This window comes from Ostrinia furnacalis, unplaced genomic scaffold (genome assembly GCF_004193835.3).
Source record: "Ostrinia furnacalis isolate ACB-3 unplaced genomic scaffold, ASM419383v2 OfSCF1435, whole genome shotgun sequence".
NCBI classification, from domain to species: Eukaryota; Metazoa; Arthropoda; class Insecta; order Lepidoptera; family Crambidae; genus Ostrinia; species Ostrinia furnacalis.
Window position 1 is genome coordinate 119328 of NW_021131674.1, and position 26522 is coordinate 145849.

Here is a 26522-nt window from a genome sequence, read left to right on the forward strand (position 1 = left end):
TGCCAGTTTAGACAAGACAGTTTTTTATTTACAAATTTTAATAGATATAAACTTATTCTACATTCATATTACTAGGTAAGGATTCATTTATTTCAATATCTCTGCACTTAGCTGCTTGTAGTTCCCTTCGAATCTGCAACAATCACAAGTAATGTTACATAAGAATACAGGTCCCAATATTAAATACATTTGATAAATTAAAGCTAATAAGTAATAACCTAACAGATAATCCAATAACATACCTCTGGCGTGATAGTTGGATGAGACTGCTTCCGCAACAACTCGAGGAGAGCATCTCGTTGTTCTGTAGATATATCTGCTTTATAACGCTGAACGAATGTCAGAAGGGCTTGATGCCAAAGAACTGGCAAATTGCGAGGATCCATCTGAAACCTACAAGAAAAATAGCACAATTTAAAAAATACTCCTGAGCAACTATTCATGAAATTACTGAATAAGTTAATAATACCCTCACCTTAAGAAATGGAATACTACTGAATCAACAACTCTATAGGGCAGAGCATACTTTTTATCAAAAAGAATGCGTAAAAATATGGAGTTAGCTCCTGTGTAATCCATTTCTGCAATCTTCAACATTGCTGCGCTGGAGTGAAGCACTGGGACTGAGTTTCTGGCCAGGACGGATCCCACAATTATAGCTTCACGTAAGGTGCAGTCTCCAGACTATGAACACACATTTTTAAATAAACAACTTGAAAACATTGAACTGCATGGTGTTTAAAAATAGTAAAAATGTAATTTGAGAAGCGACACTAATCGCAAATTTATTTGATAACAATTGTATGAACAAAACAGAAATAACTGCAATACTTTTCTACCATTTAAATAAATTAATTAGTTAAGTTGGCTCCCTATATTGTTGTTTCTAAATCACAAGAATAATAAGATCTAGTCTTATATTCCCATTTACCAATGAAGTGATGTACTTAATAATTTTGTATTTTAGAAAAATAATAAAAATTCCAAAAATAGACTTACCTCCAAAAGGGGCAACAATATGCCCTTCATGAATGCACCAGGCTTAAATAAGGCTTTCCGGAGAGCTTGATATAAATGAAAGTTCAGCCTCTTGTACTCTGCCAGATCATCTCTTACACGGGGTAAAAGAACTAAGTTGTAAAAACGCTGTGCCATTTTCTCCTTTAAGTTTGATGCAAATATCCTTGTTGCCTTTAAAGAAAATACATTACAATGATACAAAGCAACATCACCATAACAATAGTAAAGTAACAGTGGAAATATTTAATTAGAATCAAATCAACATCTGCTTTGTTATTACCTGATACATAGCTGCTGCTGACCAAGTAGTAGGTTCAGTTATGTACAATATTTGTTCCCAGTTCTGTAGATGGGGTACCATTTTGAAAGCCTTGGGTAATTTACCAGATCGGTACTTTTGTAGGACATCCCTCACACCCTCATACATAGTTTTTATCCTAAAATTAAAAATTGTTATACAGTTCTGTTACAGATTTAATTTTAAACAATAATTTAACTAGTAGGTTAATAAAGGCAATAAATACATTTTTATTTATTTATGATTATGATTATTTTAAATAAATAATAAAAATAGGTAGTTAATAGTTGGGTCTTACCTGGGATCAATATTTTGTAATTTCAAGGTTTCTATGTCAGAAAATTGGGTTTGTAATTCTGTGTGTTTATCTGTGATTTTGTCTTTTATAATATCAGCAAGTGTGCGAGTCCTATCTGGTTTGGAGGACATAAACATTCTCAAGGCTTCCTCATCGTCTTCATTTATTTCAATGTTGTCATAGTATGCATCAGGTTCAAGATCGTCATGATCAGACCCAGAGTTGTCGTCAGACTCAGCATCTGAAAAAAGCATATATCATACACATGAAGTTTTTGTATAATACATATTATAGGTCATGATTTGGTGATGTAGGTATAATTCACACATACATTAGAAAAAGTAATGGTGTAATATCTGTAGATTGGGTTGACTGAATTAAAGTTACCAACCATTGTAAGTTGCAGGCAACTGCACATGTTTAGCAGGTGAAGGTCCCGCTTCACCTTCATCCAATTCTGCTTGCTGTCTCCTGGCAGCTTTAAGAATTTTTTTGGATAAGTCTGCATTAATAAACTGAAAATTATAGATATTTTATTACCACAGGAAGACAGCCCGTACAACAGTAATAAACAATGTGACACTTGTACTGACTGAACTATAGAAGACACAATAGAAGTATAGAAGATTTATATTAATATGGCTCACCTCCTCGTCGTCATCATGCCTGCTCCTTTCTTTCATCCTATTTTTATTCTTCACAGCATTATTAGCCTCTATTTGATCAGCGAGCGCAACATTTTTCCCGATTTGGGAAGGTTTCAGTTTTTTAGCTTTACCCATATTTAACCTTATGACAAATTTAACTTTTTCTTGTTAATTTTACTGCTAAAACTTATGAAGCGTTAGTAAATTTAATAAACTACTGCAAAAAGTAAAAATTCCTAAATTCACACGTGCTACGACGTTCCGTGACTGTCAACAGTGTCAACATGTCAGACCTGTCCTGTCACTGTCAACGACTTGTAGTTGTCAATGTCACTGTCAGACATTTTTTTTTTAGTTCGATTCTTCTTTTCTTTTTGTGAGAAAAGGCAAAGGCGAAATGAGATATTCAGATTTTTAACCATTTCAGCGCAGCTCCCAAGGAATGAAATGGGGCGAGTAGAATACTTTAAAATAGAGTTGAAAGCTTTTGGAAACTAAGTTGAAAACGTGAAAATTATGCCTCCTTGGTGTTTGGTAAAATTGGAGGAAATAGTTTTCGAAGGATTGCATGGCAATGTCTCTATTTTTCCATATTTAGAAACTATAAAGGCCAATGTTTATCCCACTTAATTTTAAGCTGCGTGTGTCAATGATAATTATTATTATTACAAAAAAAAGTACCTACGACGATCATCTTTAATGGCCACTAAAATTATTGAGCATAATTCATTTAATATAAATTTTCAGATAGGTAAATTGAAGCATTATTGATTAATATGATTAAGGAAATTAAAATAATACAGATTAGGATTTTACGAGTATAGTTTACAGCAAAGAAAAAAATAAAATTTGAAAACATTATTTCATCTTTTCACATAGGTATAACATAAAAATATTTATGAAAAAAATATTCATATACAGAAATATCTACAATCCTTTGTTGAAGGCCAAAAATGTATTTATTTATTTATCAAACTAGCGCTACTTAACAAAACTTAACCAACCGGAAATTATCATTATCATAATTACATGACTGCACATTGCAAGCTTTCACTTTAAACTTTTAACAATTGATTTAAATTCAAACACCTTTAAAACATATAGGACTTGATAAATCAATTTAAATTTCCATCCAAAGCACATGAACTTATAAGTAAAATTTAAGCTATACCACTATATTCCTTGTATAAAAGCACAAAGTTTGGTTCATAATCTAGGCTATTGTTTTTCACTATTTTAGAAATACTTGTTTATGTTACTCTATATCAGGTAAGTCCTCTTCATCAGCAGAGCTTGAATCATCCTTTTCGTTTTCATCACCAAAGTCACCAATTTTATCGGTGAACATGTTAGAAAACATATCATTCATGTTGTCACCTTCCTCACCGCTTTCATCTTCATCTTGCCAGCGCTCAAAGTCTACTTTTAGCCAATGGTGTTTCTTTTTATCACTTGTAAGAGTTGGCCAGAATGGTCCGTCCGATTTCTTAAGAAGAACTACATCAATAAATCGGCCTTTGTTGCAATGAGTACTTTTTTCTGGGTCTATTTCACCATATAACGGAATTTCAACTTCATGCAACTTCTGATCTGGTGCACATAATCCTTTAAAATGAACTCGTTTATTGTCGATTTTAATTTCTGGCTTTTCGCATTCAACATTGAAAGTTAGAAATATACAAGCACTTCTTTGAGCCCACGACACCGATGGCGGAATGACCATTGCTTCTGAACTCATACTGAAATTTAATTTGAAACATGTTAGTAAACAAAAGAATACAAATTATTTATAAATCTCACTGCATATTAAACTTACTTTTGTGATAATAAATTTGCCGATTTTTCAAGCATCTATTATTTAGCACGGAACCGCAGACAAGCAACAAAATTAAGACGAAAAACGAGAATCGAGAAGCGAGCGACTTTTTGACTTGTTTTTTTTTTTTGCCATCGGAATCGAATGGTCTTTGACATATGATAACAAAGATGGAAACCATCATGTGCTTTGAAAATGAAGCTAATTATCTTTAGCTTCATGGCTTTGAATGGGTCCTCTTCTCCAACCAATAGGTCCAGACAAGTTGCACTTTTTGATCAAATCCAATATCGAATCCCTTGTAACACCATATAAAAAGGCCTTTCAAGAACCGTCTTTTGACATAAAAATCTGACATGTTTTGGTATTTCTATAGGGGGCCAAGTTGGGCCAAGTATCGGCCCCCCTAGACAAAATGCAAAATGTCGTAGCTGGGACGACGGTTCAATGTAAGAAGCCAAAATAAACTAGAATAGAATGTATTTACTGCTGCTCCACTCTACTTCTCTTATGAATGACATAAGAATTGAAACGATACGATTGTAGTACGATGCTATCTATCGGATACAAACTTAAACCATTACTATTATATCCTTGCCGCACTGCCCGCACTGTCATTCGGTTGTTATTACGTGCTCTGTGAGCATGAAGCTACAGATAAAAATGGAGGGCAGAGTTTGGAACAAAACTTGAGTCAAATACCTACTTATATCTATCTCGCTCTCTGCGGCCCTACCTCTCTTTTTAGTGTGAACTGTAGTATTGCTATCTTCTGATTTAAATCTCCTTGTAAATTCTTCGAAATAGCCAATACACTAACCAAATCAGAAGTTAAACAAATAAATAATTAATATTTGAAACTAAGATTACCTAGTTAAATAAAAAATCACAAAATTGTCGGCCATTTAGGCTTAATGTGTTGGCGAATCAGGGAATTACAATCCCAATTCCTGGGTAATCGGTACCATGTGGCAACATCGGCCCAATCCGGCCCATCATGGCGGTTGTTTACTATTTTGTTTATTAAGCAGTTAATTTCGTTTGAGATTGTTTACAGGAAATAATCATTGTTTTATCACAAGAATTGGTGCAAAATTTTGTAGTGCGTGGTTGCGGTAGTACGTGCTGTCCTGGAAGTGACATAAGATTCCACGCGTAAGTGTTTATTTCGTGATTTCCGACATTGGATCATTGTAAACATTTTTCACATTTTTTACAGTAATTTCTTCCTAAAACGTTTTACCAGTAACTACACTTATCATTTTTAATGATACCTATGTCAAGAAATAAAGATTTTACATTGGTTTCATTGAATTTGAGCAATTTTATATTTTTTGTTTATTTAGAAAGAGCAAGTCTGCCCACAGAGAGCGAGATACTGATACTTAGTTTGTGCTTCAAGTAGGTATTGGGAGTCTGGCCTCCATTTTTATCTGTAGCTTCATGTCTGTGAGGTTGTCATTTAAAAAAAAATAGATCTGTCAAATGTCAGTTTTTTTTCCAGTTTCTTTCGTTCGTAATCACAGTTATGGATTAGAGTTCGTAATCGTTGTTTTTGTTTCACAGTTTTGTTTGTTTGTTTAAATTTATTTAGACTAACACAAAAAATATTTAAGACGTTACATGGACCATGCTTCATAGGATCATTTCTTGCTCTTCGATAGACCTCCACACTATGTGAAACCACTACAAAAAATAAATTACGCTAAGATTTTGTATCGTGTTTATATCATGATGAATAGCTCAAAACAAAATATACCACTTAGCATTAGCTATCCCAAAATTGTAGGATTCATGAGTGTTGATGTTAGAAGAGAGTACATTGGTGATTTATCGCAATTAAAATATCTGAACCGAGTTGCAAAGGGAAGAATATATTTAGATTTAAGCCATAAAATTGATGAAGCTATAAAAAGAACTACCGACGACAATGTCGAAAAAATTAATCTACTGTTAAAGTTTCTTGTTGATAGAATCAAAGATATACCACATGGAAATCAGTTTATTACTTACAGGAGAACTTTGATAAGTATTATGTGTAATGCCTATCATGCAGATCATATCCGTATAATGGCTTGTCTGTATAATGGTTCTATATACTTATGTTCATTGGACACTCCAAAAGAGATAAAAAGAATACAAAACAGAACCAAGCAGGAAAAAATATTTTGTGCTTGGGGTTACAAATTTGAACAATATTTATTGTCAGGTAAATAACTACTGAATACAGTATTCTATAAGTTTTTGTTAATTATTTTATTTTTTAGTAATCATTTGGTCTATTCATTAGTATCATGTGCAATACTTGAGAATAGCTGCTTTATTTGTGAAGTGAGGCAAAATTATTTTTATTTCAGACCTTCCTGGTCAATTGCCGGATATTGACAGGCCAGTCATAGAAAATGAGGAGTTCTCTCTTTACTACCAGTCCTCTCTAGGGAAACACCAACTCCTTTATGGTGCTCAAATAGATGGTCTTCTGGCTACAGACAAAGTACCACCTCCACCTGACACCAATGACTTTCAAACAAATTTAAATTACCTTAGAAGTAACCAGTATATTGAACTAAAAACTAATAGAGAAATACGAACACCAAACCAGGAACAAAATTTCAAGTATGTATCGCAGTAACAATAATTTATAAAGTTTTTTCAAATGGTCAAATCTACTCACTTGCACATCAACTTTTCACAAATGTAAAAACTTATTCTTCTCAATTTAATTTAAACCTTATAATGATTGAATAAAGTTTAAAATGCATTATTAAAATTTGTCCTTTTGAGCAAGGGATGACCTGGGAATGTTACAAAAACAGTCATAAGTCAAAACAAAAAAGATAAATATACTTACTTTATCTTCTTTTATTTGATATTCTTTCCATAAGAGTAGATCTGAACATAATGCTTTCTACTTTTACAGGAAATACAAACTGTTGAGATGTTGGTGTCAGTGCTACTTAGCTGGTTTAAAAGGTTTACTCGTAGGATTTAGAGATGACAAAGGAATAGTAAGGAGATTGCAATGTTACAATACTGATGACATTGCTGCATATTGTGAGGCAAGTACTTCAACTTCTATTGTGACTACTGACATAATAGTAAATTACTTAACACGGTGTTTTACGTCAGTCACGATGCGGTATGCGGGACGAGCGTGTTCAAACCAATGGGATAAAGGAAAGGGATTAAAGGCCTCTAACCCCCCTACCCTTTGACCATAGTTAGCATACCATAATCGCGTCACGACGCGTAGGTACGTAGGTACGACGCGTCGCTGATTGAGGACACTGTTACCACACAGGTCATAATATTAACATTAACCTACATTATTTTAATTAAGCTTTGGTGTTGTTTCAGAATGAATGGCAACCTGAAAAGGCTTTAAAATATCTGGACGATTTTTTAACTTTCATTGAAACCAGTTTCAAGGATAAACTCGAAGAAACCAAAAGTAATGATCAGGAGCCACTTCATCTTCAATTTGATGACTATGGAAATAACTCTATTACGGTTTCAGAGTGTTCTGACAAAAGCAATGTGATTTTACCCAATTGGTATCTGGAGAAATGTAAATAAATTATGTAAGAACATAATGTTGTAATGTTTAATTACTTGAGCTCCTGTATAGATGACCCACGCTGAACTGTCCCACCAAACTCAATGACAGGGGGGCGCTATCATCGTTCAACTATATATATGGTTTCCAACATGGCAAAAATCGAAACCAGCGATCCGGTATTGACGGTGGCGCCCTACTGTCAATGTCATGCATAGGACAGTTCAGTATTTTGGAACTATACCTTCGTAAGACGGTATTATAGAAAGAGGGTATGCAGTCATTCCAAATACCACGAAGCTAATGGATAAAGATCGTCACATACAACCCGGTCGAGTTAACTGCGCACCTTGCAGCCGTGACGTCACTTCGACGCTCTGGCACAGAATAAGTAATAGTACAGGTACAGAAGGATTACTCCGCAAGACGATTTGAATAAATGCGAGTCTTGCTACGACGCGATACAGTGGAATTCAGCTCGCACAGCACTACGTACCTACAATTTTATTCATCTACAAGTTTTGTCTCTTTCTATCGCGTGCCTCTGAACTCTTCTTACGTTGTTAGGGTTGCTGTCTAGTGAAAAATTTATTAATCTACTTATATGTAATGAGGTACGTGTATGTAGGTAAGTAGGTACGCATTCATTATGGAAAACCTTGGGAGAGGCCTTTGTCCAGCAGTGGACGTCATTTGGCTGAAACGAACGAACGCATTCTGAGCAGTAGTCATGGTAGGTTAGGTTCCTATAGGTTAGGTTGGTCATGTGTAGGTAATCAATAATTCTTAGGATAGTCCTAAGAATTATTGATTACCTACACATGACCAACATACCTTTCAGCATCTTTGGGAAGCGAAAAAAAAGATAAATCCGGTGTAATTTCTTTTCGAATTTAAACACTCGAACCCCGCACAATATTTATTTCTCTTTATGTACATTTTTAAATAATACTTCGATCATAGAATTAGGTACATACTACAACGCACGCCAGCGTCCTGACGGGCGCGCGCGTGACACTCGACTGATATAATACCCGCCCGGGGCGCTTCGCTGTAGGTAATTATCGGATGTACCGCGCGGAGTGAGCCAGAGCCCCGATTACGGTAACTTTTATAGCGTCTACAATCCAGACGCGTTTCTGATTCTGCGATACGATTGGTCAAAACAGCTGACGTACGCTGTTGAACGACCAATCGTATCGCAGAATCGAGAAGCGTGTCTGGATTGTTGACGTTAAAAGTTACCGTAATCGGGGCTCAGGCCTGGCTCTGGTGCGAACGGGTCGAACGCGGGTAGGTGCGCGGATAAGAGCTAGGGACTAGGGAGTCGCATTTCGCGAGGTGCGCAGTTAGCTCGGTCTGGTTGTATGAAGTAGATGGCGATACTATTTAAAAACAGTAACATCGGGACACTTCTACCTACCTAGCGTCTTCCGATGGTCATGCTCTTGTCAGAGCAGCGTTGATACTCGACACGTGGCCAATGTTGAGCAGCCGCCGAACGCCGATTTACTTGTTTGAAGAAAGCCAGCGACCAGCGCTACCTCATCGCTGCACTGGCGAGACGACGTTCGAAAGACGCTAGTGTGGCCTAAAGGTCGCTCGTTCGCCAATGGATGTTCGCAAACAGCCCTTATGTAGAAAGGTACCTAGGTGCCTAAACAAAGTTAAATTTTGATAAACTATTACAAACCCCTCCTTACGGACTTATTTCGAGGTGCAATAATTCGCAAGACTATGACTATTCATACAATTCAAAACTTGGACTCGTTTAAAATTATTTTAGTCTATTGCCTAAACAGTTTTTAAATCATTTGACACTCATCTTGACTTGTGTCATGCAAGACATCATTGTTGAATCACAATCACCATCACCCCGATCACCCCTCACAGCTCAAAAATGATTGAAAAACAAATTATATTACCCGTTATCTAATTCAACCAAATCCAAAAAGAAAATGTTTGGTAAGAAAACGTAACCAATCGAGCATTATGCAAATATGGGGCAAATAGCCGAAGAAAAATCGTCAGTGAAAATGGCCAAGAAAAGCTCTTCGACAGTCAAGAAGTCATCATCCGGAGGCACTAAGAAATCGAAGGCCGTGGCGCAAGAATCACTGAATTTTTCTGACCCTAAAGTGCAAGGAGTGCTATTAGTAGGACTACTGGCCGTATTAGCCCTGGCCCTATGGTTTGGCTTCACGCACGGTTGCTTGTCGCGCCGGCGGCGACGCCGACGCTCGTCCTGCTGTTAGAAATACAAAACATACTTAGGTAAGTACTTAATATTATTAATTTAAATTTTAAAGACTTTCGACCATAGTTCTCATTGTCGGCGTTGTTTTTACGGTAGTTTTTTTGTATACCTACTATCTTTATTAAGCGTCAGCCTACTACCTAGACTAAACATATGTTACGTGGTGCGGTAGGCCTGAAGCTGAAAGAAGGTTGGGAGTTGCGGGGATTTCTGGCTTGTTTCGCCGGCGTAATTCCATTCAAGCAAAAAAAATCGGATTGAACTTCGTTAAACGGATAGATACAACACCCTTATTGTAATATGAACCCGAAAACGCTAACCGCCGAAAATCAGGTCTAGACCGAACACTCGCGCTCCATTAAGATTAAACCTTTCCCTTTTTACCGATATAAGCCTGGAAACTTGAAATAGAAAATAAAACAAAAAAATCATATCAGAATGATATATTTTCAAATGTTTACATTCATATTAAACCTAAATAATAATATATTTATGACCAGTATGTACAATTATTATTTTTTAATAATAGAACACACTCCTTGGACTTAATTCTATTTCAGTTTAGATTAGATTAATATTCTAGTTTAGTTAATGGAGCATTCTACTTTTACCGTGCTTTTACATTGTCTCATGTAAGTAAGTACATTAATGTACTTTATTTACAGATTTGAACGTAGAGTCCATACTTCGGTGCTGCTACGAGACGGAAAAATTCTTCGTGCACAACGGACTCTGAAATGACAGAAACGTATCACTAATTTTAAGACTTATTGATATCTAAATAACAGCAATAAAAGTTATAAAATAAATGTCTTCTGAATCGATACCCGTTTTATAATGTATAGGTAATGTAGCACTTAGCAGTTATCAAAGTGTGAAAGTGATTTTCCAGTCAATACGTCTGATTTTGATTGATTGGGGGACTGTGATGTCTTGTGCTCAGAACCCTTTTTTAAAAGGGCTTCATCCTCGCCTGGTTGCATCAAAATAAATTATGTTCAAGGCAGGAGAGCAATAATAAATCCTTGTGCGTACCTAATATGACATTGAACCTACAACCCGGTCGAGTTAACCTGGCGCCATGAGTGCCGTGACGCAGGAGGTGCGCGGGTGAATGCGAGAGTCGCATTCCAGCATTGTGTGCAGTTAACTCGACCAGCCGGGCTGGGATGCACGCAGTGATAAAATCTTATAGATGATTTTAGGCGACAAATGTATGGGCTTATCACGCAAAATTGATAAACGCTTATCACGGTGCGCATCCAAGGCCTAGTAGTACAGGTTGTACATGTGTTTTACCAAAAAAAACTGGCCATTATTTGGGCCTGATGCCGAATTATGTAGGTACGAATTAAGCAAACCCAAATATACTGGATGGAATTTTGTAATGCCACCTGTACCTCTAGTACGAAAAACTTTCGAGTTCGTTTCGTTGCGTATTCAAAGTGTCATCGAAAAAGTTTGTATGAAAAATTAAACAGCGCCCCCTAGGGCGGCTATAATATAGGGGGCGCTGTTTAATTTTTCATACAACATTTTTCGATGACACTTTGAATACGCAACGAAACGAACTCGAAAGTTTTTCGTGGATTCCGTGGAGGGTAGTTGAACGGGAAGCATGGTCGATCTATTTTAATGGTTTCAATTTATTATTTAATGGACTTTAGTGTACAAATTTGGTGTTATTTTGTGTTCTAAAGTGCAGTGAAGTGATAAATTATAAAAAACATTGAAATACTTCGAATTTGAGCGCGCATCGAGTGTCGAGTGGGTTGTCGTATGAACAACCCGCTTTGGACCCGGTGGCGTCTCGAAACCTGCTTACGGGCATACTTAACTCCACGGAATCCATGAAAAATCAATAGAACTGAAACACCCACGTTCTATTGATAACTATGTCNAAAAAAGTTTTTCGTACTAGAGGTACTGGAGTGAAAGTACTCATAACTCTGTAGATAGAAAATTTTACTCAATCAAAACATTCCTTTATTCATGCCTTTATTTTTTTTAAAGAAAGAACTACATTCAGAGTTCCGAAAATTATAGATTTTTAACAATTCCCAGGTGTGGCAAGCAGACATTTTTTGGAAATCTTTGAATGCAGTTCCATTTCTTTTTAAAAATAAAGGAATGTTTTATTTGAGAAGAAACAATCATCGTTTGTCGAAAAATAAATAGACTTAGGATAATATACCTCCAGTATACAGAAATTAGGATTATATCACAACAAAATACCTTATAATTCCCATGATTCAGTTCCTTCACCCCATTCGGAATCATTTGTTTCTTCTTCTTGTTTCGTCTTTGTCTGCTCCAAGTTAGTGTTCGTCTGCTCCAAGTTATTTTTTTGTTCCAAGTTAGTCTTTGTCTGCTCCAAGTTAGTGATTATTTGCTCCAAGTTTTTTGTTTGCTCTAAGTTAGTCTTTGTTTGCTCTAAGTTGGCCTTTGTTTTCTCTTCTAAGTTAGTCTTGTTTTCATTGTCTTTATTATTTGGAGATCCTGAAAACCAAAAAATACTTACGTTTAGTCTACCTTTATCTTTATTCTGAAAATGTATATATATAGGTTACGTAAGCCAAAAAGAACATTTTAACTGTGTTGGGGGGAGACTTTACTGGCAGGCCAAGTGCCCGTGCGCACAAAGGGTGCCGTACGACGTGGCGACGCTTTTGTTGTTGTATGGGAACTTTTTATTTTAATTTAAGAGCGTTTACGTCTAGCATGGCATGTCAAGTTTAGGTAATTTCGATGCTATTTTTATTCACACTAAAATAATTGTGACTGTGTGCGTGTTCTCACGCTCTATAGTCAAACCAAAATACTTTGATCCACCATCGTAAAAGTGTGCCAGGCTGTCAAGTGACAGCTCAAGGAAACTATAAAATCTTCAAATCTTCCAACACTGACTCCATAATTATAAATCATAGTATACATTAGTCCTAATCTATACTTATAATAAATCTGTAGAGAGGTCAATTNCCACCAGACACCTCCATGTCTAGCGACCGAGGCCTGTTAGGAAGGGACAGTTGGAAACCATAAGCTGTCCTCTTGCGCCCAGGGTGTCGGCGGCGGATAACCGGAGTGTCGGCTGAGGCCTCTCGCTCCCCCTTTCCAATGCTTCTTTCTGTGAAAGAACACTTTCACAGAGAGTAAGCACACTATACCATAATTTTGTCTCATAAGAATTGTATTTTATACTAATGTAGATATTGTTTCCGAAAGCGAGCGGGTTCATTCCGTACCTGTACGCTTCATGCGTTCTCTAGCAAAAGCTGAAAATCAGTGTTCTGCCCTTTTGAGGGTAATGTTTATACTGAGCTCTTTACTTTTTGCATCGCTGCGGCACACATCACTCTGATGCAGGGAACTATTTGAAACGCTAGTCATCTTTATCTTCTGTTGTTTTGTGACTTTTGTTATGTTGCAACTGTTGAAATTATTACTAACCTGTGTAACAAAATACGAGTGGTGTCACCTAGTGTGTTTCTTGACTAACTAACTTTATTTCAGATAAATATCAGTCTATGAGAAATCACAATTGAGTTTCAATAGCAACTATACATAATGTGTGTGTGTTAAAAGCATTAAAAAAAGTGTGTATTACAACAAATAAACAATTTATCTATCTATCTCACGCCTCTTCCCGATTGGTAGGGAGAGGTCATTTCCAACCGCCGCTCGTTCACTTAGGCTGGGTACTGTTGGAGCGTGTCAGTCTGCTGCGGTGACTCACGTGCCAAGACTGCAGTGTTGACTGACAACCATCTACAGGCTCTCGGCCTATACGGTGGAGGAATGGCCCGAAGCATCCATGGCCCGGTAGAACCTGGGTAGCCCTATGTGTGAGTCGATCATGCCGTCGAACACACTTTTCTAATACAGGCAAAACTGCCTCTATGGTGCGACGTAAAATTTGGTTGACGGCCAGGCGTACCCTTCAGCACTCTAGGGCCTAGATCCTCAAGCTTCTACCTTTTGGTTTCCACCTCTCGTGGTGCACGTACACGTACATTTCCCCTTGGGACCTATGGTCACCTCGCAACTGGCGTCTATTCTCGGTTGTCGACACTAGCTTTGTCGCCACTGAGGATAAATGGCATATAGCCTGACCAGGGACATAAAAACCCTCGCCATGTTGCGGAAAACTAATGGTACTAATTTCTTTTAATGGCAACAGTAACTGAAAACTTCATTGACATGTCACCTTGCATATCAGTCTATTGCTGTCAAAGTGTAAACAAACTTTATTTTAATTGTGCGCAATTAATTTTGTGAATTAAATTGCTAAAATCTTTTTATAGTCATGAAAGAAAAGTGGTTCACAATGTGTTAAAGTATTTGTCGAAGAGAAATACTAAGGGTTTGAAGGTAAATAAATAAATAAATAAAGGGTTCGGACAATATTTTCATTGAATAATGTTTCCGACAAAGGTTGTCAAATTGACTGACATGTTTATCGTATAGTACAGTCCACTATGAAAATTAGCTGTGGTTTGTTTCAACTAGCAATTTTAAAAAATTTTGTCACTTTCTTAGTGTTGATTTTTATGGATTTGGGAAAGAAGTACCGAGTTTGAAGCGTTCATGAGCGGACATTGCAGTTGAATATCCAAGTTCTGAATTTGATTATTGATGAATAATAAAATAAATCCTACTAGCTCGATTGATGGTTTCATTTAATTTATTTAAACCAGGTTACCTATAATAATATTTTTTCGTTAATTTATGAAAATATCAAATTAGCCCGTAATCCTGAATCCTGATACATAAAGTTAGCCTATTAATTTAACACAGGTACGACTGTACTCAGTGTTGCACTATCAAATGCAATTGACGCGCCTCTATGCCAGGGTTTTTATGTTCCTGGTCAGGCTATAAATAATATCGATTGTCACCAGTGGCGACACATACTTTCCCAGTTGTAGCTACAGGCTTTCTCACAACTTATGACAAATTAGAAAAATACATCCCAATTATGCCTAGTTTGGGAAAGAAGTACCGAGTTTGAAGCGTTCATGAGCAGACATTGCAGTTGAATATTCAAGTTCTGAATTTGATTATTGATGAATAATAAAATAAATCCTACTAGCTCGATTGATGGTTTCATTTAATTTATTTAAACCAGGTTACCTATAATAATATTTTTTCGTTAATTTATGAAAATATCAAATTAGCCCGTAATCCTGAATCCTGATACATAAAGTTAGCCTATTAATTTAACACAGGTACGACTGTACTCAGTGTTGCACTATCAAATGCAATTGACGCGCCTCTATGCCAGGGTTTTTATGTTCCTGGTCAGGCTATAAATAATATCGATTGTCACCAGTGGCGACACATACTTTCCCAGTTGTAGCTACAGGCTTTCTCACAACTTATGACAAATTAGAAAAATACATCCCAATTATGCCTAGTACACAAATATTGACGCAAATGTCATCGTGCATGACATACGTAAAGTAAAAGTCAAGTAAGACCAGAGGAATACAAATATTATTGATTTTATTTTGAACTAGCGGCCGCCCGCGAGTTCGTACGCGTGGACCTCGTACCCCTTAGTTCGTAAAATCTGTTTTTTGATATCATGTTGATAGATGGCGTTTCACGGATTCCCCCGCATGAATATTTACGAACGAACGTCAGAAGCAGTAGTTTGTCCAGCACTGTAGATTTTAACCAATGACGATAGATTGCGCTTTTTAGACACGTCTTATTTATTTATTGAAATTTATTTGTCACATATCGTCATAAATTATAGCCTATATGTTAATCTGGGTTACAAACAATAATACTGTAAAGTTTCAACAAAATCCGTTCAGTAGTTTTTGAGTGAAAGAGTAACAAACATCCAGACATCATGACATCCAAACTTTCGCATTTATAATATTAATAGGATAGTAGGAAGTAGGATATTAGTTAGGATTGTTATTCGCCACTAATGACAATAATTTTTTTTCCCATTTATCCTCAGTAGGGACATTCAGTGTCCACAACCGGGAATAGACTGACTGCGGATACTATGCGGTATCCACGAATTATCTCAGCCTGTGCCTCAGTGATATCATGCGTTGCGCTTTTTTCAACAGTAGGATACTCCACGACTACACAGCACTGGGCCATACTCGAGCCCCCCATATAGGACCATGGAACGTGAGACGCAAAAGTATAGGCAGCGACTCAGTGCGGCCGGGCCTCCGAGATTAAGGCATCAACCGGCTTAGTGCGCCGGCGGTAGCCAAAAGCTTAGGGGTGAGACGATTCAAGTGGCCGTCAAATGACCACTGTCCAACTAACTACAATCCGAGGTACCTACCGCAAAGATTTTACGACTGTAATTCCCTGCTGGCAGAGCATTCCTATTAACTATTCTGTAGAATTTGTTGTAAAAATAGACTGTAATGATAAATAACAATAAAATATTTTAATTACCAAGTGATCGCAAAATCTACCACCAAGATTTTGCGGATACACTATAAACGTCCAGCTACCTGTCAAAGATCAACGTACGCGTGACACATGTCAGCAGAGCACCGAGCGACGTGACCTCACTCTGGGGCGCCTCGAGGCGGACTGAATTTGAACGATTCGTGCGCGGCGATTTATAGTAGTTTTCAAATACTCATAGAAAAAAAATTACAATGAATTATTTAACATTTCAACATACATACATATTTTAGATAAGTCAGGTGCGGTATGAGACGCAGATTACCATCTTATGAATTGAGACTATCACATTTTTCAATTATGTCTCTCGCTCAACGACGCAGGATGGCGGAATTCTCAATATTGTTTAAAATAATAAATGCCAAATGGGATTCAAGTGAGTTGCTAAGCCATTTCTCATTTAAGACCACTGGTAGTGCAAGAACTCAAAATCTTTTTTCCATACCAGTTGCTCATAATAATGTCACATTCAATGACCCTATCTACCGAATGTGCAGATCGTACAATAATGTAAGTAAAGATCTGGACCTCTTCGGTCCAACTAATACATTTATTCGGACTTGTAGGGATAGGGTAAATGAATTGTTATAATAAGATTGAGTGAAACTGTCTTTTGTTTATAAGCCCGTTTTTTTGTTATTTCTTTGTTATTTAAATGCTGTGCCTGGCTCTAATCGGAGTTCAGACTTAATATTGTGCTGTTGTTGTGTTAATTGTATTGTTATTGTTTGTTCTCTGTAGCTGTGCCTTATATGTATAAATAAATAAATAAATAAATAAGATAGTCTTCTATCATATTGAGCTATTTTTGTGTTGAATTAAGGAAGAATATTGGTGAAAAAATCACTTTGATTTCTGGGTATTTTACGTTTTTTGAATTAGTGATTTCTTATTGTAAAATGTTTAAATCTAAAAATTTTCTCAACTAACTATTTGCCCAAGGATCTATGCTATATGATATAAATGTTTATTAAATCGTTTTCACAGTATTTTTATAAAAAATTCAGCTTGTAAACTGACGCTAAAGTGGAAATTTAGTAAACCTGTGTGAACTTATCTTGATAGAATTCCTAAATACTATACTAATCGAAATATTTTCTCAACTAACTATTTAGACTAGGAAATTGCCTAATTATTTATGCCTATAACATATTTGTAATATAACTGGTTAATGATTGTAACGAGTTGAAAAAGTACTGTTTTTGCGCCAAACGGCGTAAACGCTCTTAACTATTTTTGAATTAGATATACAAATAAAGATTCTGTATTTCCATCGTCTACCTGTTGTTAAAATCGAGCATAAATGGTCCTAAAAAGTAAATCTCTATTCTGTATAAAAAAAAAACACTTACCAACAGTTTCTGTTATTTCCCCTCTCATTATCTTCAATATGTGTTGTTTTTCTTTCGAAAGATGTTTTCTACCATTTAAATGTACCGTCATTTGGTCAAAGTTGACCATGAATACCTGAAACAGATAACTAATCTGTACACACGATCCTGTTATAACTGTTTTTGCGGTGAAAGAACAGCTAACAGCTCTTTTTGAATTGGGTTCTCGAGATATTAAATTAGGACACATCTTAGTACATAATACAAAAAAAATCTATCTGATAGCATAGATAGGAGACACGCTTGCAATAACATGTTACTGATTACTTACCTTGCAAATATTACAATAAAGTTCATTATCCTTAGGTCCTGCCAATACTTGGATGTTTTCATTCGTTTGCTCATTACTGGAGTCTGTTGGCACACTTTTTTCAGGTATATTCATATATCTTTTTTCACGCTTGATCAGTTTTTCTCTAGAATCAAGGTAATAATGAACATTTATTAAATAACTACACCATAATAATTAAGTCAAATAAAAATAATGAAGTGTTGAATGTTATTTCATAATTTTGCGAAATCACTAGTCTAGGAAGTTTACCTACATTCGTTCTGCCGCAGAATCAGGCAGCAATGCTGGATTTTTAGGAACTCTCCGGCCTTCTACAATTCTAAAACAATATAATAATATATTTATAAATCACAGAGCAATTTATATTTAAACGGGCGCTACTCACATACTATAATACAAAAAAAGTCCCAATTAACTTTTTAAAAAAAATAAAACCGACTTCAAATGCGTGAACACAAAAAAAACTAAAAATTAAAAATGCGGAGATATTGCGTATAAAAAAGTTCATCCCCAATTTTCCATCCTTGGGGGTGAAATATTTTCTTCAAATTCGCATGAAACCACCCTTTTGATAATACCTATTTAACAAAAAAATAATCGTACAAATTGATTTATAATCGGCGGAGATATTGCGTATAAAAAAGTTCATCCCCAATTTTCCACCCTTGGGGGTTGTTTTTTCTATTATTAAATTTAAATGGGACCACCCTTGAGGTATTACCTATACGCCGAAAAAAGATTTGTTCGAATCGGTTCATAATTGGCGGAATTATCGCGTAACAAACATAGAAAAAAAAACATACGGGTCGAATTGAGAACCTCTTCCTTTTTTTGAAGTCGGTTGAAAAGAGTGTGCCAAACTAAAAATGATAGACTAATGGATGACTTATGATACAAATATCTTTACAGATGGTCTATAAAAGAAAATAAAAAAAAGTAAAAGTATCACTATTTCAGAGATGTAATGTATTTTCATGTTTTCAACCGACTTCAAAAAGGAGGAGGTTCTCAATTCGACCCGTATGTTTTTTTTTTTTCTATGTTTATTACGCGATAACTCCGCCAATTATGAACCGATTTGAACAAATCTTTTTTCGGCGTATTGGTAATACCTCAAGGGTGGTCCCATTTAAATTTAATAATAAAAAAAACAACCCCCAAGGGTGGAAAATTGGGGATGAACTTTTTTATACGCAATATCTCCGCCGATTATAAATCAATTTGACAGACAGACAGACAGACAGACAGACAGACAGACAGACAGACAGACAGACAGACAGACAGACAGACAGACAGAGTTACTTTCGCATTTATAATATTAGTTGGGATGGGATAGTTGGGATTTGTATTATACACAGCAACAAGACATAGGCTCAAACTTGGGGATTTTAAAAAACATGTAAAAAAATCTTAAAATTGAAATGGTGATACCTTAAAAAAAATGTTTTGTTAGATGATCATCTATTAGTTCATCATCTCCTTAAGTTTGGCATGCACTTATTGGGACACATAATAAGCATAAGGTTGATATTATTCTATTACTTACGCGCGATGAGGTTTACCCTCGTAGTGCAACTTAGCGTGCGATGTAGAAGTGATATGAACGTCGCATAGCTCACAATAAAGTTCACGAGCCCTTAAAGGTAGCTAAAACACAAATAATGTTTTTGTCTGTTAATGTTCTTATTGATAAAATTGTATTTTTTTAACTAAAACTACAGACTAGAGAATTTCTATATAAATATTAATAATATGCTGTAATCTATAAAGAAGATTGGTTGGATTGGTTTTAATTTAAATCTTTACCCAAATCTAAAATTCATCATGCATGAAAATGTGTTTTAGTACAAATAGAGTTTTAAGTGTCATTTCAATCTTAATATTGAAATTGTCTTATACCTTTGACAGAGATTGCCTGTTTGGATGTTGTAACCATTTCTTTTGTTTCTTCAAGTGATTTTTTGAAACATAATGAAGTTGTGCTGAAATATTAATTCAATATGATAATAAAATATACAACATCTTCCATCACACCCTTATCTATCATAACCAAAGATGTAATGTTGTGTGTATAAGTGCCCGAAAAATGGCAGTTACATACTAATAAAGAATTTTAATAACAGGCTGATTGAATGAGATATGAGTGCTCACTAAATTACAGACAATTATCTACATATATAAGATTGTCAGCAAGAGGAACTGATGTGCCATGAGGCCTACAAAGATTGTTGTGAACATGTATTTTTTTTATTATTTACTTACAAATTGCTCAAGGATGTTAAAGGGTAGTATAACCCAACATAAAGGAAATAAACCACGGCTATAACAGTGTATAACACTTGAAAAATAAGTAGTAACAGTGTCTAAGTAGCTCAGTTGGAAGAGCAGTCGCCTGGCAAGCTGAACATTTAAATTCAAAGTTAGTTATTTTAGGTAAACAATGCAACCTGTTATACACTCTTTTCACCAAAAAACTTTGTAAACATTGTATGTTTCACTTACTAATGTGGGGTGTGTCCAATTGGTAGCAGCACAGTCCACAATTGTCCGGTTCATAAAGCTCCAGTAACTCACTAGGTAAACCTCTAAGTGTTTCTTTCGGAACACCACAACCTACAATATGATAAAATTAAAACCTAATTGCTACAGACAAGATAGATCCCTTAATCATTTTTTGTTACAGGTAAACATTCTTAGGAAACTTATAACTTACGCATTAAAAACTTTATTTTTTCATGATCACATTTTGGTTCTCGCTGTCTGGTTCCTGAGAGTGGCGGAAAGAAGTTATCTTCTTGGAACTCTATATCCATCAGTCTACGTGGGTGATACCCTCCACTGTAGTTGCCAAAAGCTTCATAGTAATGATTATTTCTGAAAATAATTTTAAGATCTTGTCTCAGTGAATGCCAAGCCATGTATGTACATAATATGTGATGTGTCGGTCATAAGAAGGAAGCTATGCTGTCTATAAATGATAAATAATGAGAAAGTAGGTAAAATTTTCACAAGATAGCAATGCTATCATCACTGTTAAATTGTAACAATGGTAAGCCAAAACTACTAAAACAAATTAAGGGTTTTAGATTAAAGATTAAACCCTGTAGAAATTCCTCTTGACAAATTACAGTATTGATAGCTCAATACATACCTTGCATCAGCATTAGTTCTGCGTCTATGTGTACTATACATTTCGTCATGGTAATCATCATCTTGCTGCCACCCTAAGCCACTTTCCAGAAAATGCCGTTTCGCCATCTGTAATCAAATCAATTAACTTATGACTGTGTAAATTACAGCAGGATTTTTATTATAAAATATAGTAGAATGTGTAGTACAATAATGTTTTTATTTAAAACCAAAAACTACCTCTACCTCAGACCAAGTATAACCTCTACTCTAGCTTTTATAAACAGAATAGCAATTCACACACACAAACTGAAATTAAGGCTTTTTAGCACGATTTTTTTACTTTAGTTATTAATTCAAAAACTAAATCAAAATGTTCATACAACACTACACTTCAGTCAGCCACAGCACAGCCACCATAGAGAAAAGTAATACATAGGAAATAGAGAACCCTCTCTGTCAAATTTTTGAGCCTACTAATTGATAGCCTGGTGTTAAATTCCCTGTACTTAACCTACGTACGTAACGCTCACATACATACATAGTACACGCACACATACATACATAAAGTCCACGCACACATACACACAGTTCACGCACACATAGGCCCTCATAACCTTCAAAGAATTATTGTTTTTATGATGTACAATGTAGAATTATTTCAAATCCATTATTTTGAAAATATTTATCTTTGAAACGCGTTACTAGAGGAATGGCAGACATTGCCCCAAAATACCCTTCATAACATTAACTGCAGCATGCTCAGATGAATGGAAACCATCATCAGAGCAAGAGGGGGAAATACCCATCATTAATTAATTCATTTGGTTAGTGATAAGCTACCCTAATTTTAATCTGGCCACAATTTCTAATTTTTGTTCAAAACTGAAAAATTGAAATTTCGTTTCGATGATTTTTTATTAAATAAAAACGACTAAATATTTAAAAAATCTATGTTATTTTATTTTATTTTAATTATCTCTTTATTTTGTATAATAAATATTTCATAGATCAGTAGTAATTTTCCTTATTTTCATGCTTTTTTTTGCGTTCCGCTAAATCTGCCGGTGTGTGTATATTTTAATTAAGAAAAAAATGAAAATATGAAGGAAACAGGAGCAGCGACATCTAGAGCGTTTTAGGGTAGTTAAAAAGTATTTGAATTTATTCATCGATTTCGCTGTTTGGAAGCAAGTTTCACTTCGATGACCGTTGTATGGAAGTTTCTTCACCCTGACAGCCACAGTCAGCCAGCCTCGGAACCTGTGCTCGGAACATGAAGCTACAGATAAAAATGGAGGCCAGACTCCCAATACCTACTTGAAGCACAAACTAAGTATCAGTATCTCGCTCTCTGTGGGCAGACTTGCTCTTTCTAAATAAACAAAAAATATAAAATTGCTCAAATTCAATGAAACCAATGTAAAATCTTTATTTCTTGACATAGGTATCATTAAAAATGATAAGTGTAATTACTGGTAAAACGTTTTAGGAAGAAATTACTGTAAAAAATGTGAAAAATGTTTACAATGATCCAATGTCGGAAATCACGAAATAAACACTTACGCGTGGAATCTTATGTCACTTCCAGGACACCACGTACTACCGCAACCACGCACTACAAAATTTTGCACCAATTCTTGTGATAAAACAATGATTATTTCCTGTAAACAATCTGAAACGAAATTAACTGCTTAATAAACAAAATAGTAAACAACCGCCATGATGGGCCGGATTGGGCCGATGTTGCCACATGGTACCGATTACCCAGGAATTGGGATTGTAATTCCCTGATTCGCCAACACATTAAGCCTAAATGGCCGACAATTTTGTGATTTTTTATTTAACTAGGTAATCTTAGTTTCAAATATTAATTATTTATTTGTTTAACTTCTGATTTGGTTAGTGAATTGGCTATTTCGAAGAATTTACAAGGAGATTTAAATCAGAAGATAGCAATACTACAGTTCACACTAAAAAGAGAGGTAGGGCCGCAGAGAGCGAGATAGATATAAGTAGGTATTTGACTCAAGTTTTTATTGTTTACAGGAAATAATCATTGTTTTATCACAAGAATTGGTGCAAAATTTTGTAGTGCGTGGTTGCGGTAGTACGTGGTGTCCTGGAAGTGACATAAGATTCCACGCGTAAGTGTTTATTTCGTGATTTCCGACATTGGATCATTGTAAACATTTTTCACATTTTTTACAGTAATTTCTTCCTAAAACGTTTTACCAGTAATTACACTTATCATTTTTAATGATACCTATGTCAAGAAATAAAGATTTTACGTTGGTTTCATTGAATTTGAGCAATTTTATATTTTTTGTTTATTTAGAAAGAGCAAGTCTGCCCACAGAGAGCGAGATACTGATACTTAGTTTGTGCTTCAAGTAGGTATTGGGAGTCTGGCCTCCATTTTTATCTGTAGCTTCATGGCTGAACTGTCCCACCAAACTCAATGACAGGAGGGCGCTACCATCGTTCAACTATATGGTTTCCAACATGGCAAAAATCGGAACCAGCGATTCGGTATTGACGGTGGCGCCCCACTGTCACTGTCATGGATAGGACAGTTCAGTATTTTGGAACTATACTTTTCTCTATTGTGACAATGACACAAGTGACAAACAAATGTAATGCACAGATTACTTATTAGTCTAATGATGTAATGTGATTGCTGCTGTTGTTTGTTCAATTCGTGATTTTTTTTCTCAATCAAACACTTTAATTAGATACACAGATTAGAGAGTTACATAAATTCACTATGAATGACCAAGACAAAGTGTTGAAATATTTAGTGTCTGTCGAAAAGTTAGCCAATGAAATTTTGTCTGACAAACGCGAGATTATTTTGCTCGACAAAAGAAGAAACCATAACAGAGAAGCCCTACGGGATCTAACGAAATCGTGTCAGCTAAAGTGTTGGATGACTGTAGGTTCAATTTTGATCAAAAATGATGTTGAAGTTACTAAAAATCTTTTAGAAGCTGATCAAAAACAATTAAGTATTGATATAAACAAACTCCGCTGTGATCTTAAAGTGAAATTAAATGATCTAAGAGATTTAGAAATGCAACCACCTGTACCTGGACTAATGTTAGTTCCTATGTCTCATACAGAAATGCAAGGATTGACAAAAGCTGGTCTATTTTCTGAAGATTAAACAATTCTAAAATACCTACCATGCATTTTTTATTCATGTTATCAATCCACATCGTTAGGCTGCCCAAATTAGGCAGGGACATCTTTTTTTCTATGCGACTACTACTCAATATGCATAGGATATTAGTTGTAGTTTCATTGTTTAGCTATTATTAATATAACAATAATGTTATAATCAAAGTAGTAACTATTACTACTTGATTTTGATTACATTCTAGTATGTATTATAATGCAGGTTATAGGTACTGAATAAAACAAAACAAGTGGTTTTTATGGTCTATTTATTGTACTTATCTAGGCTGTCGCTTCAGGCAGTGTGGTGATGATATCAGAGTCACCTGGGTCTGTGATGGCAAGTGTGCATACTCTGTAGTATTTACCACAAGCTGTGCCAAGTTCAATATTGTTTCCACTGTAGTGGTGGACTCCGGTCTTTGCCAAAAGCGCATAATATTCAATCTCTGATTTCCTGGAAAAAAATATATTTATATTGTAATGAATTTGTGCATGAAAACTGAAAATTTGGACACATATTAATTTATTAAAAACGTAGGGACAGATGAATGTTGTTTGAATTTTGTGTATAATGACAATGACTTGGGTAATACTTACACAGCACATGTTTCACAGTAAAAAAAGCACCAAACTGGTACTATTTATTGAGTTCAGCATGGACAGACTACTCCATAGGTTTCCCAAATTTTTGGATTAACAAGTAAAAATTTATAATGTAGCACAGAACTTATTAATATATCTCCTATAAAATTATCAATGTGAATATTGTAGGCCACATTGATATTTTTTGTTGCCGGGATAAGTTTCAATATTGTAATGAAATGAGAATGTTTAAAATGTTGAACGGCTGTCATATGACTTTAATAAGTTATTTATATTTAATAGATTTTCTCAAGCTCGGAACAAGAAAGTTGCAACTTGTTAATCCAATAACAGGGAATCCATACTTCTTTGTCTAAGACTCCATATGCTTCCCTCAAATTAAAAAAAAACCATGGGAAACTCTACTTCTCAGTAGTCTCACCTTAGAGGAGGTGCATTCTTGGCAATGATAACCAGCTTCGCCTTTCCTTGACGGAGGGTCTTCAGAGTTTGCTTGTAACCCAGGCAATATTTGCCCGATTTCATTACCAACGCGAGGCGTGAGTTGATAGACTCAATGGTCTTTTTCTGGAAAGATAAAACAATGCAATGTTTAGTGCACAAATTAACTACTAAGCAGTTGTAAATAGTGAGACTAGTGCTTTGAAATAATTGAGGATTCAAGTGGGTATGTACACTTCCACGTTTTTGAACATAACCTCAAAATATTGTTTGGTGCTTCCTCAACCCCGCAAATTACATAATTAGCGAGCCTATCGAGCAACATCATAATATAGGACTTCAATAAGAGGAGGCCTATCATAAAATATCAGATAAACCATGCCATCAGTCCGGTTTCAATGTAAAAAATTCACGTGGAAACTTACTTGCTTCTTAGCGGCAACCATTGTGATTGTTGGCGTAATACAGCACAGCGGGAAAAGCTAAAATAAAACTTTCAGTTAATAATTGAAGTTTTCAATGTTAAATAAGAGTAAATTAGATTTGAATTTATTTTTTACACAAATCACACAAGAAAAGACGAACCTAGCGCAACCACGACGACAGAAAGACTTTTTTTTTAAGATAAAAAAAAGGGATGCGCATATTTCATAGACAATCATCAACGAATCTCAGAGAATCGATTTTTAAAATCGTTTCTTGTTGATTTAATTTTATTATTATTTTTTTGTCCTGCATAAAAAATCTTAAGCATAAAAATAATATATAATATAAGTTAGTAAGTTACACAACTAAAACAACAACATTTTTGTATCATTATCAGAGCCCCGATTACGCAAATTTTTAACGTCTCCAATCAGACGCGCTTCTTCGGTTTTGCGATACGGTTGTTCAAAACAGCTAACGTCCGGGCACGTTGAAGATGAAAATGTAATAGCGTAATGGGGGCGAAGAAATCGAAGAAGCGCGTCTGTATTGGAGACGTTAAAAATTAGCGTATTCGGGGCACAGGGTCATTCAGGGCCAATCCAGGGGTTCCCAAATTTATTCGAGACGCGCCTCCATTCGACCATAAAAAGAATCCGTCGCGTCCGCGGGTGCCCCTCATCCTCCAGTCCAGATTTATTTATATATTGGTATTTGGTCG

General features: G+C 35.5%; 6 protein-coding genes across 8 annotated transcripts; 2 read left to right on the top strand and 4 right to left on the bottom strand.

Annotated features, from left to right (window-relative positions):
* Positions 1-15: 15 nt before the first annotated feature.
* bys (Bystin) lies at positions 16-2544 on the bottom strand. The gene is made up of 8 exons (XM_028304455.1): positions 2264-2544; positions 2008-2131; positions 1617-1857; positions 1301-1457; positions 1000-1191; positions 476-684; positions 243-393; positions 16-133 (listed from the first exon to the last, which is right to left on the bottom strand). Exons 1-8 carry the CDS (start codon positions 2396-2398, stop codon positions 53-55), a joined length of 1290 nt encoding a protein of 429 aa, XP_028160256.1. The 5' UTR covers positions 2399-2544; the 3' UTR covers positions 16-52.
* A 692-nt stretch (positions 2545-3236) lies between these two features.
* Positions 3237-4304, bottom strand: LOC114352748 (uncharacterized protein CG16817). Its single transcript, XM_028304456.1, has 2 exons — positions 4080-4304; positions 3237-4002 (listed from the first exon to the last, which is right to left on the bottom strand). Exons 1-2 carry the CDS (start codon positions 4112-4114, stop codon positions 3519-3521), a joined length of 519 nt encoding a protein of 172 aa, XP_028160257.1. The 5' UTR covers positions 4115-4304; the 3' UTR covers positions 3237-3518.
* A 1285-nt stretch (positions 4305-5589) lies between these two features.
* On the top strand, positions 5590-7672 carry LOC114352767 (decapping nuclease DXO homolog). Its single transcript, XM_028304487.1, has 4 exons — positions 5590-6288; positions 6437-6695; positions 7000-7138; positions 7437-7672. Exons 1-4 carry the CDS (start codon positions 5811-5813, stop codon positions 7653-7655), a joined length of 1095 nt encoding a protein of 364 aa, XP_028160288.1. The 5' UTR covers positions 5590-5810; the 3' UTR covers positions 7656-7672.
* Positions 7673-10458: 2786 nt separating this feature from the next.
* On the bottom strand, positions 10459-21559 carry dbf (doublefault). 3 transcript variants are annotated; one of them, XM_028304473.1, is made up of 11 exons: positions 21535-21559; positions 21174-21280; positions 20736-20896; positions 20525-20635; positions 19922-20004; positions 19569-19669; positions 18276-18341; positions 18002-18146; positions 17692-17806; positions 12128-12391; positions 10459-10624 (listed from the first exon to the last, which is right to left on the bottom strand). In XM_028304473.1, the coding sequence occupies exons 2-10, from the start codon at positions 21278-21280 to the stop codon at positions 12129-12131; spliced, it is 1152 nt and encodes a 383-aa protein (XP_028160274.1). In that variant the 5' UTR covers positions 21535-21559; the 3' UTR covers positions 10459-10624; position 12128. The 3 variants fall into 3 exon arrangements, with proteins under 3 accessions (XP_028160274.1, XP_028160272.1, XP_028160273.1); XM_028304471.1 differs by having other exon boundaries at positions 21398-21559; XM_028304472.1 differs by having other exon boundaries at positions 21392-21553.
* Positions 21560-23895: 2336 nt separating this feature from the next.
* On the top strand, positions 23896-24333 carry Pdrg1 (Pdrg1 prefoldin-like subunit). Its single transcript, XM_028304476.1, has one exon. It carries the CDS (start codon positions 23919-23921, stop codon positions 24315-24317), a length of 399 nt encoding a protein of 132 aa, XP_028160277.1. The 5' UTR covers positions 23896-23918; the 3' UTR covers positions 24318-24333.
* A 247-nt stretch (positions 24334-24580) lies between these two features.
* On the bottom strand, positions 24581-26011 carry RpL30 (ribosomal protein L30). The gene is made up of 4 exons (XM_028304478.1): positions 25961-26011; positions 25801-25857; positions 25356-25501; positions 24581-24785 (listed from the first exon to the last, which is right to left on the bottom strand). The coding sequence occupies exons 2-4, from the start codon at positions 25819-25821 to the stop codon at positions 24611-24613; spliced, it is 342 nt and encodes a 113-aa protein (XP_028160279.1). The 5' UTR covers positions 25822-25857; positions 25961-26011; the 3' UTR covers positions 24581-24610.
* Between the last annotated feature and the right edge of the window lie 511 nt (positions 26012-26522).